This window comes from Myiozetetes cayanensis, unplaced genomic scaffold, assembly GCF_022539395.1.
Source record: "Myiozetetes cayanensis isolate MyiCay16 unplaced genomic scaffold, myiCay2020 scf4, whole genome shotgun sequence".
Classification (NCBI taxonomy): domain Eukaryota; kingdom Metazoa; phylum Chordata; class Aves; order Passeriformes; family Tyrannidae; genus Myiozetetes; species Myiozetetes cayanensis.
In genome coordinates, this window is record NW_026087631.1 from 63896242 (window position 1) to 63916460 (window position 20219).

The following is a 20219-nucleotide window of genomic DNA, read 5'->3' on the forward strand; positions in this document are numbered from 1 at the left end:
CCCCTCTGCTGCCTTGCTGCTTGGTTTATTTTCCCTTCTCTGAACTGAAGAATGTGGTACTGCTGTATTTGGTGTTTTTATGTCAGGGAAGCCCTGGGTCTGGTCCCAGGGAGCAGGAGCAGAATGGGAGGCTGGACACAGCCCTGCCCTCAGCTTGAGGGGGGCCCTGTCTTGAGGCAGTGGCTGTGGCATGCACAGAGCAGCCCTGTACTGTCGGCTTTTAGGGGCTGCAGGAGCTGAGGGTTTCTGCAAAGAGGGTAAAACACAGTTTGGGTGTCAGAATGTGTCCTTGGGCCCTTGGGGCTGAGCCACGATGGGGAGAGCAGGAATTGTGTGGGGCTGGGCTGGGGGCTTTCTGCCCCAAAGCCTGTCAGATCTTGGAGGGCTCCATCAAACCAGCTCCATTTAAGGGGGGAGGGATTTACCGGCAGAAGGAGATGTGCATGAGCGGGGGCTTTCATAGCAGTGGGAATAAACACTGAAATTGGGAGCACTTGTTTAAATAGCTCAACCTCCTGCGGGGGCAGCTCAGGTGCGCTGTCCTACTTGGGAGCTGTCTGCCGGCACCGCTCTCCCTGTCCTCACACCACCTCTGTCGGGGAGAGCGCTCCTGCCGGGAAAGCCTCTGGCAGCGGTGTTGAGGGTGGGTGAGCTGGTGCTTCCCCTGCCCCACTCCGATTTTGGGTTAAATATCACCTGGAAGTATCACCCAGGGCTGTTCATCCCCTCCAAGCTCGGCAGGGACACAAATGCTGTCCTGTCCTGAGAGAAGGAGCTGCACCCCCCAGGGAAAATAAAGCCAGCAGCTTTTGGCCACCTGGGAAGGGGGAAAGGGATTCTCTGCCAGGAGCTCTCTGTGACTTCCCAAAGCCTTTCTCCCTGCCAGGGTAGGGACATCACCACCCAGCAAGTGAAGGGGAAGATGGATCTTGGCATCTCTGTGCTGTGGAGGCTGGGGCAGGGAATGCATGGGATGCTGGGGTGAGTGCCCCAGCTCCCGGCAGCCCAAATCTTCCCTACCACCTTGCCTAATTACAAACACTAATTTAATCCAACAAGAGGGCTGGAAACCCTCATCTTTCTTCACTGCCACTTGTGGGACGTGGCTCCTGAGGGGAATAGCACCCGCAGGAATTCCGAGAGCATCTGCCCCCATACTGTGTAACCCTGCTGGGGGGTTGAGGGTGTCCTCCAGACCAGCACTAGGAGCAGCCAGGGAGCTTGGCTTGGTCACCCTTCCCTCTGAACCCCAGCAGCCCCAGGAGGGCTCTTTGGTATCGGGGACTGGGTTTGTCCCCATCCTGTGCCCCTTTCTAGGTGCCCCCACCTCAGCAGAGACCCCTGGCAAGAGCCTTTCTGGAGCACCCTCCTCTCCATCCCAGCTCCTTCCTGGGCAGCCCTCAAATGTGCTGGAGGGAGGAAGAGGCTGCTGGTTCGGGCTTGCCCTGGGTGCCATGGGATTAATGAGGGGGCAACCGAGGGCACCCCTTTCTTTGTCACCATGACTGACATCTCCCTGTGCCCCCTGGGTTCTGCCTGGGGCCCCAGAGCCGTATGTCCCACCCCCAGCCAGGCCCCGTGGGGACTGTGGGACGTCACAGGGGACAGAGTCCAGCCACTCCGGGTACAGGAAGGGAGACCTCCCTATCGACATTTCCTGCCCCATGGGCTTCCTTTCCTCATGGGTGCTCCTACCTCAAGGGCTTCCCCTCCTGTTGAGGTTTAAACCCAGCTGGCAGCCACGTACCTCACAGCTGCTCGTTCACACCCCACTCTCCCTCGGTTCACGTGCTGGGCATGGTGTTCTGTGGTATAAAATATCCCTTTGGCCAGTCTGGGTCAGCTCTCCTGGCCATGCTCCCTCCCAGCTTCTTGTGCACCTGCTCTCTGGAAGAGCACGGGAAAATGGGAAGTTCCTTTGTCCATCCAGAAATAGTGGGGGGTTCTTCCCTGTGTAGTTTGATGGCATAAGGGTGCACCACGCACCACTGCCCGCTAGAGCATTATGCTCCTGTAGGTCTGATATTCCAGGCCATGGGATCCACATGGTCCAGTAAACACAGTTGTCCTCTACTCCTCCTGAATAGAGGCAGGGCCCCTCTAGTCTTGCTCACAGGATTCTCCACTCATTTCTTGTAGGAATGGATTCAAATTTCTTATGAAATGACAGCATATCCTGAGTTGGAAGGGATCCATCAGGATCATCGATTTCAACTCCTGGCCCTGCACAGGACACTCGGAGTCACACCATATGGCTGAGAACATTGTCCAAACACTTCTTGAGCTCTGTCAGGCTTGGTGCTGTGACCACTTCCCTGGGAAACCTGTTCCAGTGTCCAACCACCCTCTCGGTGAAGAACGTATTCCTAATATCCAGCCTAAACTCTCCTGACTCAGCTTCATGCCATTCTTTCCATAGGATCCTATATTCCTATACAATCCTTTATTCTGACACAATCAGCCCTTCAGCTCTGCCTGGGAAATAAGACCAGGCAGCAACTTTTCTGGAAGAACCCTCATTTGTGATTGTTTTCCTTTGCAATTCCCATACCTGTACCTCTAGGGTCAAGGTGAGTTTTCCATCCCACATCCTTGTGTCCTCCCTGTGGTCTTGCAGGTGAAACCGCTGGGTTCTCCTATATCCTTCCTCTTCAGTGAGAGGATACCTGCTCTTATTAGCCTGTGGAATGGAAAGCTTCTGAAGATGGAAGGCAGGAAGGCAGGATAGATGTGGATGCCCCATCCCTGGAAGTGTTCATGGCTGGGTTGGAAGGGGCTTTGAATAATCTGCTCTAGTGGAAGGTGTCCCTGCCCATGGCAGGGTGTTGGAATGAGATGACCTTTAAGGTCCCTTCCAGCCCAGGGCTTTCTGTGACTGTGAAGGAAGGGAGATGTTACTCCCATAGTTCAACTCTCCAAGGAAAAAGGCCAAGGGTGCAGTAATTAACAATTCCCAACAGATGGCTCCCGAAATACAAGGGGGACGGCAGTGCTGAGCGCTCGTACCAGATGTATCTCACAAACAGAGATTCTGGTGCATTGATGATATGATGGGCTGAGGCCAGCTGTGTGAGGTTCAGCACGGCCAAGTGCCAGGTCCTGCCCTTGGGTCACAACAACCCCCTGCAGTGCTCCAGGCTGGGGGTAGAGGGGCTGGAAATCTTCTTGGTGGAAAAGGACCTGGGGAGTGCTGGTCAACAGTGGCTGAACATGAGCCAGAGTGAGCCCAGGTGGGCAAGAAGGCCAATGGCCCCTGGCCTGTTCCAGCAGCAGTGTGGGCAGCAGGACCAGGGCAGTGTCTGTCTCCCACCACAGCTTTAATCTTGTGTCCTGTTCGGACCCCTCAATTCAGGAAGGATATTGAGGTGCTGGAGTGTGTCCAGAAAAGAGCAACAGAGCTGGGGAATGGACTGGAGCACTGTGAGGAGTTGCTGATGAAGCTGGAGGTGTTTAGCTTGGAGAAGAGGAGGCTCAGGGGGCACCTTATCACTCTGTACAACCACCTGAAAGGAGATTGTAGCCAGGTGGGGGTCAGGCTCTTCTCTCAGGTAAGAAGTGACAGGGGACATAGCCTCAAGTTGTGCCAGGGGAGGTTTAACTTGGATATTAGGAAAACTTTCTTCACAGAAAGGATTGTCAAGCACTGAAAGAGGCTGCCCCATGGTAGGTCCCTGGGGGAGTTTAAAAGGTGTGAATTATAGAATCACAGAACCTTTAGGCTGGAAAAGACCTCTGTGCTTGTTGAGTCCAACCATTAACCCAGCACTGCCGTTTTCACCACTAAACTGTGCTCCCTGAGCACCATACCTGCACGTTTTTTTGGGCACTTCCAGCAACATGTGTCGCTTAGAGACATCTATCAGCTACTGCCGCAAAGAACAGCCCACCCAGGCCCCACGGAGGATGAACACCAGCATAGGGAACTCACACCAAGCAAGGTGGTCCATCGTGTGCCTGTGAGAACACACATAGGCACTCCGAGTGCAAATCAACCAACTTTGTGACCAGCAACTATTAAAGTGGTACAACAAATGCTCACAACAAATATGGTTTAACACGCTCTGCTCAGATCTGCTGTCACTCAACCCTCCAGGCCCACTTGGGCTCCAAAAAGGACTATTGTGGTTTAACCACAGATGGCAACTACATACCCCACAGCCCCTTGCTAGTTTTCCCCCAGTTTATGCACTGGGAATGATGTTCCATGGTATGGAATATTGCCTGTCCCAGTCTGGGTCAGGTCTCACACCCATGCTCACTTCCCACTTTCATGTGCACCTGCTTACTGGCAGAGCATGAGACATCGGAAATTCCTTGACTTAGAGTGAGCCCTCATGAGCAACAGCTGAAACATCAGTGTGTTATCAACATTATTCCCATACTGAATCCAAAACACAGCACTGAACCAGCTACTAGGAAGAAAATTAACTCTTTTCCAGCTGAAACCACTTACTTACTCCATACAATTTACATCATGCCAGGTCCCCTACTTCCCAATACCCCATCACCTCTCCTGCCTTTTGATATCAGTCTTCTGATCCCTTTCCGGTACCAGAAGGGAGTCTACAAGGATGGGGAGAGGTTTTTGACCAGGGCTTGTGGTGACAGGACAAACAGTAATGGCTTCAAACGGAAAGACGGTGGGTTTAGATTGGATATCAGGAAGAAATTCGTTACTGTGAAAGTGGTGAGGCAGTGGCACAGGTTGCCCCAGGGAAGCTGTGGATGTCCCATCCCTGGAAGTGCTCAAGGCCAGGCTGGATGGGGCTTTGAGCAACATGGTCTAGTGGAAGGTGTCCCTGCCCACGGCAGAGGAGTTGGAAAAAGATGACCTTTGAGGTCCCTTCCAGCCCAAACTGTTCTCTGACTCTGTGACGGTGTTACACACACAGGCATCATTCCATTTGTCTATGGACCACTCCTATAAGAGGAATTCATTCAGTTCATGACCTGGAGCTCCATCTGTCCTAAAAGTCTTTCAGGGCAGGAAAGACCAGGCATTAGGTGTGGTGATGTCACATGCTGAAGCCAGTTCTGATTCTGTCAGCAACTTTTCCATCAAAAGTTGGATGGTTTCATCAAAACTTTGTTAATGTGGCAGTGAAAGGGGAATTGGGTTCAAATTCCCAAATCCAGTGCCCACTGATGGTGATGGGAGTATAGTGGCCATGGAAATGATAATAGGCAGTGCTACACACCAACTGGCATCATACAGTTTTAATCATTGGCTGTTCTTGTCCAAAATCAAATCCTTTTGGACTGGACAGATGGGCACATGCATTTTGGTCGCATCTCCTGTCCCTGTGTGCTGATCCTCGTGCGAGCATTGTGCAAACATTGTGCAAAACCTATCAGCAGGCCTTGTGCCGCTTGTGCAACTTGTGCCACAAGTGCAACTTGTGCCTCTCTCCCTGTCCCAGGAGAGGAGATGGGCACAGCTGTCTCTCCAGCCCCTCCGTGCAGGCAGCAAGGAGCCCCCTTCACTGACCCTCCCGCTGCCCGTGTCACCACAACCCAGAGCCCCGAGGGGACACTGAGCCCCTCACCCCCTGCTCCCGCCCCCAGTGGTGTGGTCAGCACTACTAAGGCCACGTACAAAGGGGAGCAGCCTTTCTGTGACCAAGCAGGTCATGTATTTGTTCCCATCCCCCTCGTTACCAGGCCCTGAAGGTCCTGCAAACAAATTTCTTCTTCCCGTCCCTGCCAGCCTCAAGGTCCCCGGCTGGCGGGGGTGATGACTTTGGCACAGAGCCCCGGCCCCGCCGCAGCACAGCCCAGCATCTCCCATCACAACACACCCTCGAGGAAGTGTTATTTTTCAAAATACCTTTTTATTCCTCTCAATACTGACATTACAAAAAAAAAAAAAAAAAAAAGGGGGGGGGAGGGAAAAGGAAAAAAAAAAAAATTACAAAAAACCCACTATAAAACATTCAGGTCTCGTTGAAACCGAGTAAAACAAATCAGCTTGCATCTGCGCGCTGGCCTGTCTTCTCGCTCACGGCGTCCACCAGATTTCTCTACTGTCGAACTCCACAGGGACCAGTGGAGGGAGCCAGTGGCATCCCCTCGCCGGCCGAAGCGGGCGACTGATAAAATCAGCGCCTCACGCGTCTCCTCGCCCCGCAGGATGACACTGTACAGCTGTACACCACGGACACCCCACCACAACCCCCCCGCCCCGAGGACACCCCGTTTCAAGTCACTGAATTAGTTTTTGTTTGTGTTTTTTTTTTTAAATAAAACAAAACAAACAAACTAAAAGGATTCCCGGGGCGGAGGGAAATATTTTGGCGGGGGGGTTTTCCCGACGGTGCTGCGGTGAAAGAGGAGCTGTACAAAGCCAGGTCGAACGCGCCTCCCGCTCCATAGCAGCCTTTTCCTGGGAAAAAAAACTGGCATGAGGCAGAGTGGGCCGAGAAAGGTAAGAAATATAAAAATTCTCCTGATGGAAATCCAAAGGTTTTAAAAAAATACAGTATTTGAAAATGGAGCCACCGAGCAGATTGCCTCATGCACCTCCCAGCTCCGCCCTGATGTCCAGAAACACCTCCTGAATGAATTGTCCCTGTAGAAAAATATATACACACGCCTCTCTCTTCTTATTAGAATCCCTAAGGTTGACCTGAAACTCTAGTGAAACCCACAGCTCTGCTCACACTTGGCTCTGCTTTTGCACCCAGATTAGTGCTACACGCACACACACCCCCCAACTCCGGGGGGCTGCTGTTCGTGTGGCTGAATCATCCCCCTTTCAAAAAAGCCTGGGTGCGTCAGGCCAGGATCCCCAAAACAGGCAGAGAAAAAACCCTTACGAAGTTTATCTAATGAGTTCTATATATATGTATTTAAAAAATAAAAAGCAGCAACGCAAACTCAACACATCTGAAAAAAAGAAAGCTCCACCCTGGGTTTTCCCCCCTCCTCCTGCTGGCTGGGGCCCTGTGGGCAGCAGGTGCAGGCAGGTCGTGCCCACGGGCACCGGGGACATCCCCAGGCAGGGGCAGGAGGCTGGATGGACCATCCCCACATGCTCCGTTGTTTGGCACAGCCGAGGCTCGGTGTAGGCTTGGCACAGGAGAGTGGGCCACGGCCGGACTCGGTACCGCGGCCCCAGGTGAGAAATAGTCCGGCTACTGGGGGGGCCACCGCGGGCAGGAGCGATCGGCACCACGGGACAGCCGGGACCCCGAACAGCAGCAAGTATCAAAGAGGGGAAGAGAAAAACCAGCAGCGGGGATGCCAGATCCTGTGGAGTCCTATTTACAGTGTGCTGGACCCCGACAAGTCCAGCCTCTTGTGGAAAGAGTGGCCTGAAAAGCAGGTGACATAAAAAACCCACGACGCGACGCACCTCCCCGGGCAGAGGAAAGCTGGACCTCTGGGGAGAAAGAAAAAAGTCTGGCAGCCTGTGGCAGACAGGAGACTCCCCACTGTTGGAGTAAAAAACCGGCCAAGAAGGATGGATGGGGGGGTGGGTCGGGTGGGTTTTTTGGGGAGGGAAAGTAGTGTGAGGGGTGGTTGTTTTGTTTTTTTTTGCATTTAAAAGTGCTGTGGCACCCTGGCTCTGTGCGGGCCAGGTGCTGTGGCACATGCGTTTGGAGTATTGCTGCTTTGGAGGAGAGTCCCAGGGCTCTAGGAGCATGGGAGGTGCTGCTTGAGGATCTGTCTCGTCTGGGGAGCTATTCTGTCCGGGAACCGGATTTTGAACTCCACGATCAAGTCTCCTCGCTGGCTGGGGGCCTTGGGGAAGGGCAGTCCCTCCCCGCGCAGTCTCTTCACTGTCCCCGGCTTGATGATGTCGTTGCAGGGAAGTGGGATCACCCTTCCGTCGATGGTGGGAATGTTCACTGTGCAGCCGCACAAGGCCTGGGGGGAGAAGAGGGGACACGCCATCAGACAGGGCTGACACCCCAAAGCATCCCAACAGCCACACCCCATCCCCTCACCGGCTGCTCCCTGGGTTAAACCACCCAGGTCCCTTTGGATGATGCCCGAGAACACGGGGTGATGCTCACCAGTGCGAGCCCAGTGCTCTGATGGTGCCAGCCCAGCCAAACCACCATGAACTGGGCTGCAGGAGCCGGGCAGGAGAGGGGTGCCCCAGCCTCACTGGGGGAAGGACTTCCCGCCCCTCCTCCTGGGCTGCCCAGGAGGCACCACCAGCAAGCACCGAGCCACCCACAGCAACAGGACGGGCTAAATTTAGCACCTGTCCAGCCTCGGGCAGCCGAAAATCCAGCTGAGATCATGGGATGCCACCACGGCTCATCAGCTGTCACCCTCTGGAGCACGGCAGCTCTGCCTGGCGCTGGGGTTATCTATAGCACAGCCCGCGTCCCATCCCCACCACCGACAGCCCCCACACGGCTACGCCGACGCAGGGTGATGGTGTGGCCGTGGTATGGTACCAGTATTTCCTAGGAGCCAGGCTGCCAAAGGGGCTGGTTCCTAGGAAACCAGCCAATGGTCGCCCATCCCCATGGCAAAGCCAGGAGCCGGTGCCGGGGATGCCACCTCGCTGTACCCCAGCCTCCGGAAGCAGCCGGGGTGGTGGGCGCCGCGGCAGGCACACGCCGGCCTGCATTGGCGAGCCACGTGACGCGGGAATGCAGCAAGAAAATCCTTGTGTCCTTAAATAACTCAGACAGCTCTGGCGTACATGTGGGCAGGATCATCTCCAGGCTTTCAGCAAAGGCTGATGGAGAGGACTGCGGAGCGATGCTTCTGGAAGTGGGGGGTGGTTTGCTGAGCTACAGCCTCGAGCTTCCAAGTGGGGGCTGGCACAGGTTTGCCGCTCTGAACCGGGTCCTGGGAGTCCCAGTCCTCCCAAAACACCCTGCAAGGGGAGGGGAGGAAGATGCAGTTGCTGTTTCTGGGGTAGGTGGGGGAATGTTCTGCATTCCCCTCCCCAGGAAAAGCCTCCAGTGGCAGAGCAGCAACAGGCACCAGAAGAAACATCTCTTCTCGTGCCGGTCACTGGCTCAGGGATGATGGACATGGCTTCTGCAGCTGAACGGGGGCTTTGCACCACGGGGGTTCACAGACGGATCTGTGCCAGAGCTGGCCGGGAGAACAGGAAGGAGGGTGCTGTCTCCTTGCACGGCTCATCTGCACAGGCCTCCTCCTGGGAAGGGTATCCTCCAGGGATTAGCTTTTCTGCCTGCAGGAGGATGCCATCGCGCCAGCTGTGTGGGAGCAGCAGGTGCTTGGCTGATCTCCAGCAGGCTGTGGGAGGGAAACAAAGGACAATCTCCCAGCATCAAGGAATTTCTGCCCTGCGCTCAACCAAGGCCAGAGCCCTCCTGCTCGCTGGTGCCCACTCGCCATGTGCCATGGAGGGCTGCACAGCTCCACGTGTGCCAGTGAAAGGACATCTCCAGCCACGAAATGGAAAGGAGAACAAGAACTCCTTATGGGAACACGTGGATGGGGAAAGCAGAGGGATGTGAGCAGGAGCGGGCGGTAACAGCGAAGGCAGACGGGATCTTAATGTTTCCTTCCCAGAGCCAAGATACAAGAATCCGAGGCGATCGTTCCTCCGCCGTATGTCCCTGTTTTTCATTCCTCTTGCTCAACTTCGCTGGCATTTGGGAAACCGGTTGCTGAAGTAACACCAGTCACCGCGGGAGCTACCCCGCATCCTAGAAAGAGGCTTGGTTTATCCCTAGGGATGAAATCACCCTGGGTTTGATAGCTGAGCGCCGTGCTGTGCGAGCAGAGCTCTGTCTAGGTCAGCGCCGGGTCCTCCTCCGCTCGCAGCGGAGCTGCCGGGGAGGACGCCGCCATCGGCCGCGTCTCAGCCGGGCGCTGACGCGCGGATGCTTCGAGGAAGGTGACGCCAGGTAAAGGATGCAAAGCGGGACGGTGCCGAGGGCAGGCGTTAGCCTGGCAGCCAGGCAAGCACAAGGCCCTGCCGGCAGCGCCGCCTCCTGCCAGAGGCAGCTGCTGGTGGAGCGACGCCTCTACTCCCTCCCGCGGCTTCCTGCTGCGGCACACGCCTGTAATTTTAGGAAGGAAGACGACGAGTCCCTGGAGAAGCCTTCATACACCTCTGATTCTGCAGCAGACAGGCGGCAAACAACCTGCACTGCCCTGGCCAGGCACCCAGCGGGGCTGCAGGGGGCTGGGAGGGGCCTTCAGTACGGCAGTGAGTGGGGTTCACAGGACCCACTGCCTGCCACCTTCACTGGCACTGTGCTCCCTCATGGCAGCAGCAGGGACCAAAGCTCAGGCTAAAAAAAGGCAGCCTTGCAAGGAAGAAGGGTGAAAGGAGAGTCCTCAAGGCTATGGCCAGAGGCTCAGGTGATGAAGAGGTCGTACTCTTACCATGTATTGATGTAGTAGCATAGAGAGCTGGGGAGGTTTCAGCACCTGCCCGTGCTCCAGAGAACTTAAGGAACTTCTTCTCATAGAAGATAAAAGCAGCAGAATATAGCCCTGGCTGGGGATGGCAGCCAGGCCAGTAGCTCCATGAGGATACCCAGGATGTTGGGCTTGCGGTGAGAAAAGGGCAGAGACCAGAAATTCCAGCTCAAAGAGATGAGGAATTTTGCCTGGACTAGAAATTTTCCACTTTGTGACTGCACTGTGCAAACCCAATGCCAGCACGCAGGCCTGGCTCACAGAGATCACAGGTGTCCGACACTTCTGGTGCAACACAGCACGTGAGGCTGGAATAGGTTTCTCCAGTTGCTCCTCAAAGGTCAACTCTAGGCAAGAGTCCCTCCAGCCTGGGCAGTGCACAAACCTGGGCTAACACGGTCTGGACACCAGCACAGCCAGCTCAGGGTTAATTTTACAGATAAGGGGAACAAACAGAAGGAAACATCTGAGATATGGCACGCATGGCTCCATAAATAAGGTAGTCTCTCCCAAGTGTTTCTGGATCAGCCACAGGAACCAGCCACTGCAGGAGTAAACCTGTGCACTTCACATCACGATGGAAATTGAACTCCTGAGCCTTGCAGCTTAACTGGAGCTGAGTTTGCTCCAAGAGTGCCCAGTTCCTGCACCCACGTGGGTGCTCTTTGCCCCCAGTACACATTGTCACAGCCCCAGCTGGGATGCAGAGCCGCCGCAGAGCTCTCCCAACGCGCTGGCACACTTTGCAAGCTCACGTTTCCCTACCTCAGGTCTGGCCCATTGAGCTTATTTCTATTAAATGCACTTCAGAACATAAATCTGCCTTCAGGAAGGAAAAAAAATATCAGCTCATTAAGAAGACAGACAGCGTCTACCGTCTGAAAGGAATAGCAAATGGCAGCTGCCAAAAACGTCAATGTTAAATGCAGCTGCCAGCTGGGATTTATTATAAGGTAGTTATACAGCAGCAGCAGCAGCAGTGAACAGCACATCTTGTACTGAGGTAATCTCCCCTTTCCTCTCCCACCTTCCCACAGATTGCTGGCTCTGATGCACCCAGCCTTGCCATGACCTCCTGGACTGGCAGCCTGGATGTGTTGAGTTTTACTCACTGCTTGGATATTTCACTTATTTTGTTCCCTATTTAGAAAAGCCATAATCAAGGAAAACAGCTAAAGCACTGCTCAGGGAGGGTGAGGGATCACCTTTCTCCACGTGACCCTGCTCTCTGCCCAGAGGGAGAGGCACTGGTGCCATCCCATGCAGTAACTAAGCCACAGCAGGCTCAGTTACGAGAAGAGCAGGGATCAGACTCTTGCCAGCCAACGTGGGTTTTCCCTTGTTCCTACAGAGTATCTGGGCTCTGTTCCACACGTGAATACCCTACACTAAAACAGAAAAGCAAGACATATGGAGAAGGGAGAAAATGGATAAATACAACCTGTACTGGCTCAAGGGACCACAGCATCCGCCTCCTACACCCAGCATGAAAGTCAAGCATCTCCAAAACCAAGAGTGAGTTGGCCTCTGCAGCTCCTTTCTCACAACCTACCTGGTCCTTCCTATTCAGTGTGGGAGAGGGACTGACTCCCATCATGACCCCAAATGCCACGACCCAGTGCCACCTCCCAGCCCGGGGGATTTACCACCTACACTCACCTCTTTAAGACTGATGTTTGCTGTGTAGATCACGTTTGTCCCATCCCTCTTGAAGTGCGAGTGAGGCTTGTCCTTGAGGATGAAGACGATGTCGGCAGGGATGTTATCTGGGGTGGCATCCCCTTCTTTAGGGAATGTGATTTTGGTTCCCTCCTTCCAACCCCGTTTGATGACAATGTTTAGGATCTTGTCCTCAGTCCGCATGGTCCGGCCATCAGCGTTGACCCTTCTGCGTGTGATCTTCATCCTCTTGGTGGACCCGTGGTAGATCTCTTCCAGGGACACCTTGAGCTCGTGGATGACAGGAGGGTCTTGGACCTTCCTCCGCGTGTGCAGGGACTCTTGGTGCCGCCGGTGAACGCCATTGATGCCATTGAAGCCAAACCGGCCGAAGGCACTGAAAGGGTCGTCGTCGTCATCCATATCCATGTCGTCCTGGTCAAAGCCGTTGAACATCCGGGAGCGGCTGCTGGCGAAGAAGATGTCGAAAGGGTTGGAGCCTCCGAAGAAGGATGCGAAGGTAGCATGGGGGTCTCCGTGGAAGGTATAGTGGAAAGTGCTCCCTGAGCCACCCGAAGAGCCACCTCCAGTTTTGAGACCTGGAAGGGAAGTGGGAATACAAGACATGAAGGCTCATCTGCCGGGGGATGCTGTGCTGGCACTTCACTTTCCAGACGGGAGGACAATCTTTGTGGCCTCCAGGTAGTTCTTTCACCATCTCCTGGGTGTGCAGGTCACCCCCTCCAACTTAGCCACTTGTGAAAACCATGGGCCAGGAAGGCACCATCTCTACCCACAACACACAGTCCTGCCCCTACACCCAGCAAGCTCAAAATCCATTCGGGTTTTGGCCCCTCTATCCCTACTGAAGGGCTTCTTTGGCTTTCTCCACCCAATTCAGAGTATTTTAATTTAAAACATAACCTGATGAGTCCATGTCCATTTTTACCCATGAGCATGCTTTTGTCTACCCCAATAGCCGTGCCTCTTGGTCTGGACATATGGAAAAAAATCTTCACATAAAGGGTGGTCAGGCATTGGAAGAGGCTGCCTAAGGAGTGGAGTCACCATTCCTGGAAATGTTCAAAAGGTGTGTGAATGTGGCACCCTGGGGACATGGTTTAGTAGTGAACATGGCAGTGTCACAATAAATGATCTTAGAGACCTTTTCCAACCTCCGTGACACTATGAGCAGCTGGAGGTCAGCAACCTTCCAGGTCGGCACGCAGCTCCTGCATACCAGCTGTATAAAATGCCAGGTAAGCCCCAAGGTTGGATCTTTTGGCAACCCTTCCCATGGGAAACTCTCCTGCTGGGTCCCAGGCTGAGCCTTATATCACTGCAACTCCCCCCAAGGTCCCAAGGCACATGTGAAGTGCCCCCCCAAAAGAGGTCACGCATGCTCTGCAAAGCTATTTTTGACCATGAGGGGTGGGAAGGGTTAAGCCAAGCCGAGCTCAGGGACTATTTTCAGGGCATGCCAGTGACAGTGAAGGGCTATTTCTGACAGGCTGTCCCTTGTGCCAGCCCCCCACCCCCCTTCACAGCAGGACAAGTTTGGGGGTCTCTTCTGCTTGACGAAGTTAATATTTGGGGTGGGTCAGAGGGGCTTTTGCTTCGCCTTGCCCATCACAGCATGTGGGACTCAGAAGCTCCCCAAAACACCAGTCACCAACATGTTGCTCCAAAAAATGGGAAAACAAAAGGTGTGTGGGGTCACGAACCATGACTGGTCCAACGCTGATGGGGCAGGGGGGGAGATGGTCCTTAACTTGATGGGGTAATGAGGGTGGGCTCTTCCCTCCTTCCTTAACTCACTCTTATTTCACATGACTGCAGGTGACGGGGATTTCGCCAAATCCCCAGCGAGCCCCTGTCCCTAATGGACTGTGCAGCCAGGAGGTTTCACCTTTAATCCCATGACGCCAGCATGAGTGGGGTCCTATTTCATCGAGGCCTCCCGGGAAAAGCTGTTTTCCCACTTGAGACAGTCACTTCTCATTTTACAGGGTGGCAAAATCACTGTGCCTGGTGGATCCATTATAGCCCTGACATAACTGAAGGGTAGACAATTAACCCATCGCTGGTTAATTCTGCTGGTGGCTTGTGAGTGGGATACACCTGCCCAAAAGAGGGGCTGTCTCTTCCATCCAGCAGCTTGCTCCTGCCAGACCTGCTGCTCTTTTAAGCACCCAAGTCCTGGGCTGATTAATGCAGATGCTATTCAGCACTCTCCTCAAATGGGGTTGTGCTCTTCCATCTTCGACTAATAAGGCTGCCTGCGTTGGAGCAGCTCTCCTCCTCCTCCTCCTCCTCCTCCTCCATGCCAACCACCAGACAACAGCAGCCTCTTGGTTTCAAAACAAGGGCCTATTACTTAAATTGGGAATAGCTTTGAATCCAGTAGGTCAGCCTGTACCGAGGAGGACAGCGGGACCAGTGCCCAAATGCAGGGGGCATGTGGGCATAAGCAATACTTCTCTGTTGCTTTATTTAGGTCAATTAGCAAGTAGCTAACGAATTACCCCAGTTATGACGCAGGAGGTAAGCTCCTTCCACTTCCACCTCTCAGCCCGCACCTGGGGTTTTGGGGGAGAGGGCAAGAGGAGCCCAGCCACCCCAGGAAGCAAGGTGGCAGGCTGGAAAAGTGTAGCAGCCCAGGGAGGAGGGGGATGAGAGGTGATTTCTGACAGCTGTGGAGCATTGAGTCTCCCACATTCTGTGGCTATCAGTCCCATTTCAGGAGCAGGCATGGAACAGTGGAACACCTGTGTGTGAAAAGTCTCCCACGCCTGCAAAACCAATTTGAACACCACACTCCTGCCTCCCAGTGGGAAGTGCTCATCTCCTTACCTTCCTCCCCATATTGGTCGTAAACAGCTCGTTTCTTGGGGTCGCTCAGGACATCATAAGCCTCTGCGATCTCCTTGAACTTCTCCTCGGCATTGGGGTCTTTATTCTTATCAGGGTGGTATTTCAGGGCCATTTTCCGATAGGCTTTCTTGATTTCATCCTCGTTGGCGCCGCTCTGGATGCCCAAAATCTTGTAATAGTCTTTCCCCATGACAGCAACAGTGCCGGGAGCTGAGTACTTATTCCTGAAAGCAGAAAGACAGCTCTTCGTAAGGTGACTCTCGCCCTGGGGCAGCCAGGGACGGGGCTGGCACACTCTGGCACACACTTATCGCGGAGCCGACGCTCCCTGTGTCCCGCTGGCCAGCAGCACCACAGCCGGCTCCAGTCCACGCTTCCCACCAGAGGTCAGAGCCCCGGTGCCAGAAGGTGCCCCAGCTCTGCTTCAACCCTTCTGAGCCCCACGGCAGGGATAGACAGACTCATCTCTGAGGCTGACAGGGAGAGAGAGCCCCGGTCGAGGCACGGTGCTATTATAGGGGCCACGCCACTGCCAACGTCAGGCCAGGACCGTGTCCCTGTCCATCCCCCCTGGCTGAGTCAGGAGGGCTGAGCTATGTCTAAATGTAGCTGCCGGCCTGTGTCCACCCCCTCGCCCGGTTCTCTCCCAGCTGGGGACCTGAGACCCAAGTCGGGGTGATGACAGCAGGTTTTTGGAGACTGAAAGCAGTGGCAGGGACCGTGCTGCGCCTTCACCTTAAAGGAACTTCAAACATTTTGTTCCTGAAAGCAATTGGCATTCAGCTGGAGATAAGCGCCTCCGGCTGTCAGAGCCGTAATTTGTATTTAGCGAAGAGAGAAAGGAGCCGTTAGACAGAAACATCTTGTGATGGTGGGAGGGCTTTTTTATTTTTTTGTTTTAAAAAAACCCAACACTTTCTAGCCTGACTTGCACTCCCTGAGAGCCTCCAACTGCCTCCTGCAGTAAGGCAGGGACCCAGGGCTCACTCGCTCCATCGTGCGGAGGCCAAGGCCGTGGCCATGCCTATGCCTATACTAAGGCATGGAAAACCCAGTGGCCGTAATTCATCCCCCAGTCACGCCGCTGGAGTGGCAGCGACCCAGGGAGCAGCCACAGGAGAGGGGAGGGCTGCTCCTCCAGGCACAAGCTGAGCAAACCCCATGCTCGTCCAAATATGCTTCCACTGCTCCTCGACCTTTGGCTATCTGACAGCAAACCCCTGCCCCCCCCACTCCCCACACCACAGCTCACTGCTTGCTGCTGGCCCTGCTCCTCCCAGGCACTGCCCCAGCAGACCCCCTGCTCTCCTGCTGCTCGCATCCTGCTCCCTGGTACAGTCCAGGTTTCACCCTGTCCAAACACCCCTGAGCACCCTCAGCCCACCGTGCCCCTCCAGCAGATGGATTTTGGCACAGGGTGTGAGCCTTGGTCCTTTTCTTCACCACCATGCAAGCTACCAGATGATCTTCCCCACCCTTACTCTATCCATGAGATCCTGCTGGAGCTCTCAACCGCAGCAGCTCAAAGGTAGCTGTGCTCCCCCCAGGATCCATCCCCACAGTGCTACAGTGAGCCCTTAGCATCCACACCAAGCACCCAACACTTGCCTTGGGCCACGCCTTGGACAATGACCACCTACAGGGGCTTGGAGAATCGTCCCACACTTGGTCACCTCCATTCAAACCATCCACATCTGCTCTTTTTTGCCCCAGCCATGGAGCAGGTACTTTGCTGTAGGTGGTGAGGGGGGCTAGGGTCAAATTAGGGGAGATGGGGGCATCTGCAGACACGTGTAGCAGCTCAGGGGGCACAGAAGAGGTGGGAGGAGGTCTCCGGGGGCGTAAAGAGCATCCGACAGCGTCTCCCGTGGCAGCTCCTGCACGCAGAGACGCCGGCAGCACCCAGCCCACGCAGGGGCTGCGGGATCTCTGCCCCCTGCCCACCCCCACCTGCCCTCCCTGTGGGGCTGGGGGAGACCCTGGGGTGAGCAACAGGCAGTGGTGCCGAGAGCTTGTCAATGTCCTCCCCACAAAGGTCACTCCAACGCCTCCCTTCCCCACAGCAGCCTCCAGTGGAGGACAGGGGCTCCCTGTGACCAGCACCAGGACTGGGATCAGGATTTGGCCCTGTCTGGCTGATGCCGACCCTCCCACAGCGAGGGCAAACCAAGCAGCACCGAAGGCAACCCTGTCACAGCCCGGCTCCAGCAAGAGGTGACAAACCTTCTATTGTCCCCCCACAAGCACCACAACGTTCAGCTCTGACCCCGTGCAGCCCAACTCAGAAGCACCACTGGGACCCTGTCACCCAGCCGAAACTCCACAGAAAACATAAAATTACATTAAAATAGGCTTCCCATGAAAATACATCCTGTTCTGGCAAAATGCTGTTGCCCCCCGAAAGATCTATGGTCTTGCCCACTGAGGGGTCTTTGGTAGGGGTGGGAATGCCTGCTGAGGACATTCTCCTGACCAGAGAGCCCTCTGTCCGGTTGGGCATAGGGAGGGGGGAATTCCTGTACCGAAATGCATCCCGATGCCGCGGTTTACCGTGCTGGAGAGGACCAGGTGCTGCCAGGTGAGCCGGTGGGTTAAGGCACGCTCCCGAGGCTCAGCTCACATGCACAATGGTGGTAAAACACGACTCTGTCCCCGCAGAGCCTCCCTCCTTCCCTCCCACCTCTCTGGGATCAGCTGCGCCTTGCCACCGCTCCTCTCCCCCTTCTGCTCAGTCATCCTCTCCTGCCTTCCCATTTAACCCCCTCGGGAGCGGTGGGGGGTTTCAGCCAGGAAAAGCCGTTCCTGCCTCTCCCTCCCTTCAGATAAGCCACGGTAACCCTGCCTTAGAAAACCACAGGCATCCCCTGGTACTGCCGAGCCAGCCCAGCCTCCATCCTCCTCTCGCAACCACACCAAAAGAAAAAAAAATAATTAAATAAAGAATAAATCTTTGTTCCGGCCCCGCACATGACATCAGCCCGAGCAACCGCTGGGTGAGCGCGCCAGCTGAATAGCGATCGCTTGACATAATCCCTCCGCTCGGCAGTCATCTAAGGGAACAAACCCAGCCCGGCAGCGGCACCGGCCAGGGGCCAGGGTTTTTTTGTTCCATCCCGGGGTGCAAGGTCACCGCGGGATGCCGGAGACAGGCGCTGATGGTTTAATGAGGACACGAGGTCGAGAGGCGGAAACCCACTTACCGAAACTTTACGAACACATTCATAGTCCAAGCTGTCATTTTTAAGGGCTCTAGTTTTATTTTAAACATCGCGGCTGTCCGCAGGCGCCGGCAGGTGCTGCGCGCCCGGCCGGGAGGCGCTGGAGGGTGGGCGGAGGGCGGCGGGGAGAAAGGTGCCGGCTCGTGCCGGGGATGCCGCCGCCGACAAGGGATGCTCTGGTGACGAGCCTTCCCCTCCAGCTCCCCAGGCACACCCAAAGGGCAGCTCCTCGCCAGACCGGCGGCCGTGGTTGGCTCTGACCTCGCTCCCAGGGTGGCTCCGAAAGGGCTCTGGTCGACGCGGTGCTGCTGGGGAGCTGCCGTCCTTTGTGCGCTTCCCAGCCGCGCGCGGAGAGACCCTTCAATGGAGTCGCTCGCTGTGCTGTGATTTTCCCTTTAATTGGTTTCTCGACGCTTTCTTGCTAAACCGACGGATTAAGACACTTCTGCTTAATCCCTCAGCTCCTGCATCCTCCCTCCCTGCTGCCGCAAGGCGCCCGGCCGCCCCGGTACTGGCACGTCCCCCGCGCAGCCCCCGCCGAGGAGCAGGGAGCGCAGCCAGGAGCCCCTCGGTGTCCCCAGAAACGACTCTGCTGACGCCCAGGGCTGTGCACCCGCCAGGCGAATCGGGGAGGGAGAAAAGTAGGGCGGCGTTGATATGGAAAAAAGTCACGTTAACCAATGTGCACCTCCCCAGCTTTCCCCTTCGGATGTGCGGGGGTCCCTGTACCCCCCTCACCGGGTGCCGGTACCGGTCCCCCGGTAGAAAGGCTCTGAGTGCCGCTCTCCCGCCCAGGAGCGACCAGGGCTCCCACCGACGGCAGCGCAGCGGGAGGGGGACGGTGCGTCCCCCGAGCCCACGGCGCAAAAACCTACTTCTGAGAAGTCACCTTCAGGCGCGCCAAGGAAAGCCAGTGCCACCGCGTCCCCTCGTCCGTCACCGCCACTCGCGGGCCACGGAGAGCATCCTCTCCGGACGTTCCACACCGAAATCGGGCAGCCGTGCCGGGATATCACCAGGCAACTCCTGAATCCCACCCTCGGGAAGTGAAACGCCGGGCGGGCGACAGCCCCCATCCCGCTGCGTTGCCGGGGGTCCCGCTGCGCTCCGAGCGCCGGGTGGGATCGGCGGAGCTCGGGTGCCGAGGGAGCGCATACCTCTCGGCGCGGCTCCAGAAGAGCAGGATGGCCGGCATGGCAGCGTATCCCGGGATCAGTCAGGGAGCTGGAGGGGATCTTGTCGTGCCGGGGCAGGCAGAGGCACCCGTGCCCGTGCTGGATGGCAGCCGTAGGCAACCAGGCAGCAATGTCATGACTACCCGCAATGAATCATCCCCTCCCCGAGCCCCCACACGCACCGCCCGCCTCCCCCTCCCCACCGACAACCCCACTGGGGTGCCGGCACCTGCGTGGGGACGGGGTTAACCCTCCCCTCGCTGCCTCTGTCGGCACAGCCCTCACTGCCAGCCCCGTCGGCGGCTGCCTCCTGCGTGGGCACAGACCAGGACCCCCGCTCAGCGTCTCCTCACTCAGAGTTCCCCATTCCGTTGCCTCCTGCGTGGGGATGGGGTCAAGCCCCATTCACCATCCCCTCAAACAGGGTCCCCCATTTGCAGACCTATCTGGTGCTGGCTCCTGGGTGGGGATGGGGTCAAACTTCTCCCACCAGCATCTCCTCAAGTAGGATCCCCTCTTTTCAGCCCCACTGGGGTGCTCACATTGGTGTGGGAATGGGGTCAAGCCCCCCCGTACAGCCCCCCCATTTAGGGTACCCCCTTTTCCAGACCCACCAGGGTACTTACAATGGTGTAGGGATGGGGTTAAGCCCCCTCACTGCACACACCACCACCCCGTGTCCCCTGTCCAGCCCCACTGGGGAGCTAAGAACTTCATAGAGATGGGATTAACCTCACTCCCAAGCCCACAGGCGTTGTCCTTTTTAGGGTTGGATCACTTAGTGGCTTGGTGAGGAGCTGTCACCTGCATGGGAAGGGGTTCAACCCTGCAGTGCGATCGAGTGCACTGACCCACATGTGTCCAGGGGTGACCCCTTGCCACTGTCCAGCTGCACCGGGACTCGCTGTCTGTCCCAAGAGGAAAGCGA

At 56.0% G+C, this 20219-nt stretch overlaps 1 protein-coding gene across 4 annotated transcripts; it reads right to left on the reverse strand.

The window, feature by feature from the left end:
* Positions 1-5840: 5840 nt before the first annotated feature.
* On the reverse strand, positions 5841-19426 carry DNAJB5 (DnaJ heat shock protein family (Hsp40) member B5). 4 transcript variants are annotated; one of them, XM_050328901.1, is made up of 4 exons: positions 19274-19426; positions 14878-15122; positions 12025-12623; positions 5841-7869 (listed from the first exon to the last, which is right to left on the reverse strand). In XM_050328901.1, exons 1-4 carry the CDS (start codon positions 19309-19311, stop codon positions 7636-7638), a joined length of 1116 nt encoding a protein of 371 aa, XP_050184858.1. In that variant the 5' UTR covers positions 19312-19426; the 3' UTR covers positions 5841-7635. The 4 variants fall into 4 exon arrangements, with proteins under 4 accessions (XP_050184858.1, XP_050184856.1, XP_050184859.1 ...); XM_050328899.1 differs by lacking the exon at positions 19274-19426 and adding an exon at positions 18099-18665; XM_050328902.1 differs by lacking the exon at positions 19274-19426 and adding an exon at positions 17449-17977.
* Between the last annotated feature and the right edge of the window lie 793 nt (positions 19427-20219).

What these genes read in the sequence shown, in the direction of transcription:
- DNAJB5 (XM_050328898.1), bottom strand. Translation starts at nt 16,577, where the DNA reads ATGGAGGTGACCAAGTGTGGGACGATTCTCCAAGCCCCTGTAGGTGGT. An exon ending in CGACCAATATGGGGAGGAAG is followed by an intron (nt 12,624 to 14,877) that starts GTAAGGAGATGA and finishes CTTCCCTTCCAG; the next exon opens with GTCTCAAAACTGGAGGTGGC. An exon ending in CAAACATCAGTCTTAAAGAG is followed by an intron (nt 7,870 to 12,024) that starts GTGAGTGTAGGT and finishes TTCTCCCCCCAG; the next exon opens with GCCTTGTGCGGCTGCACAGT.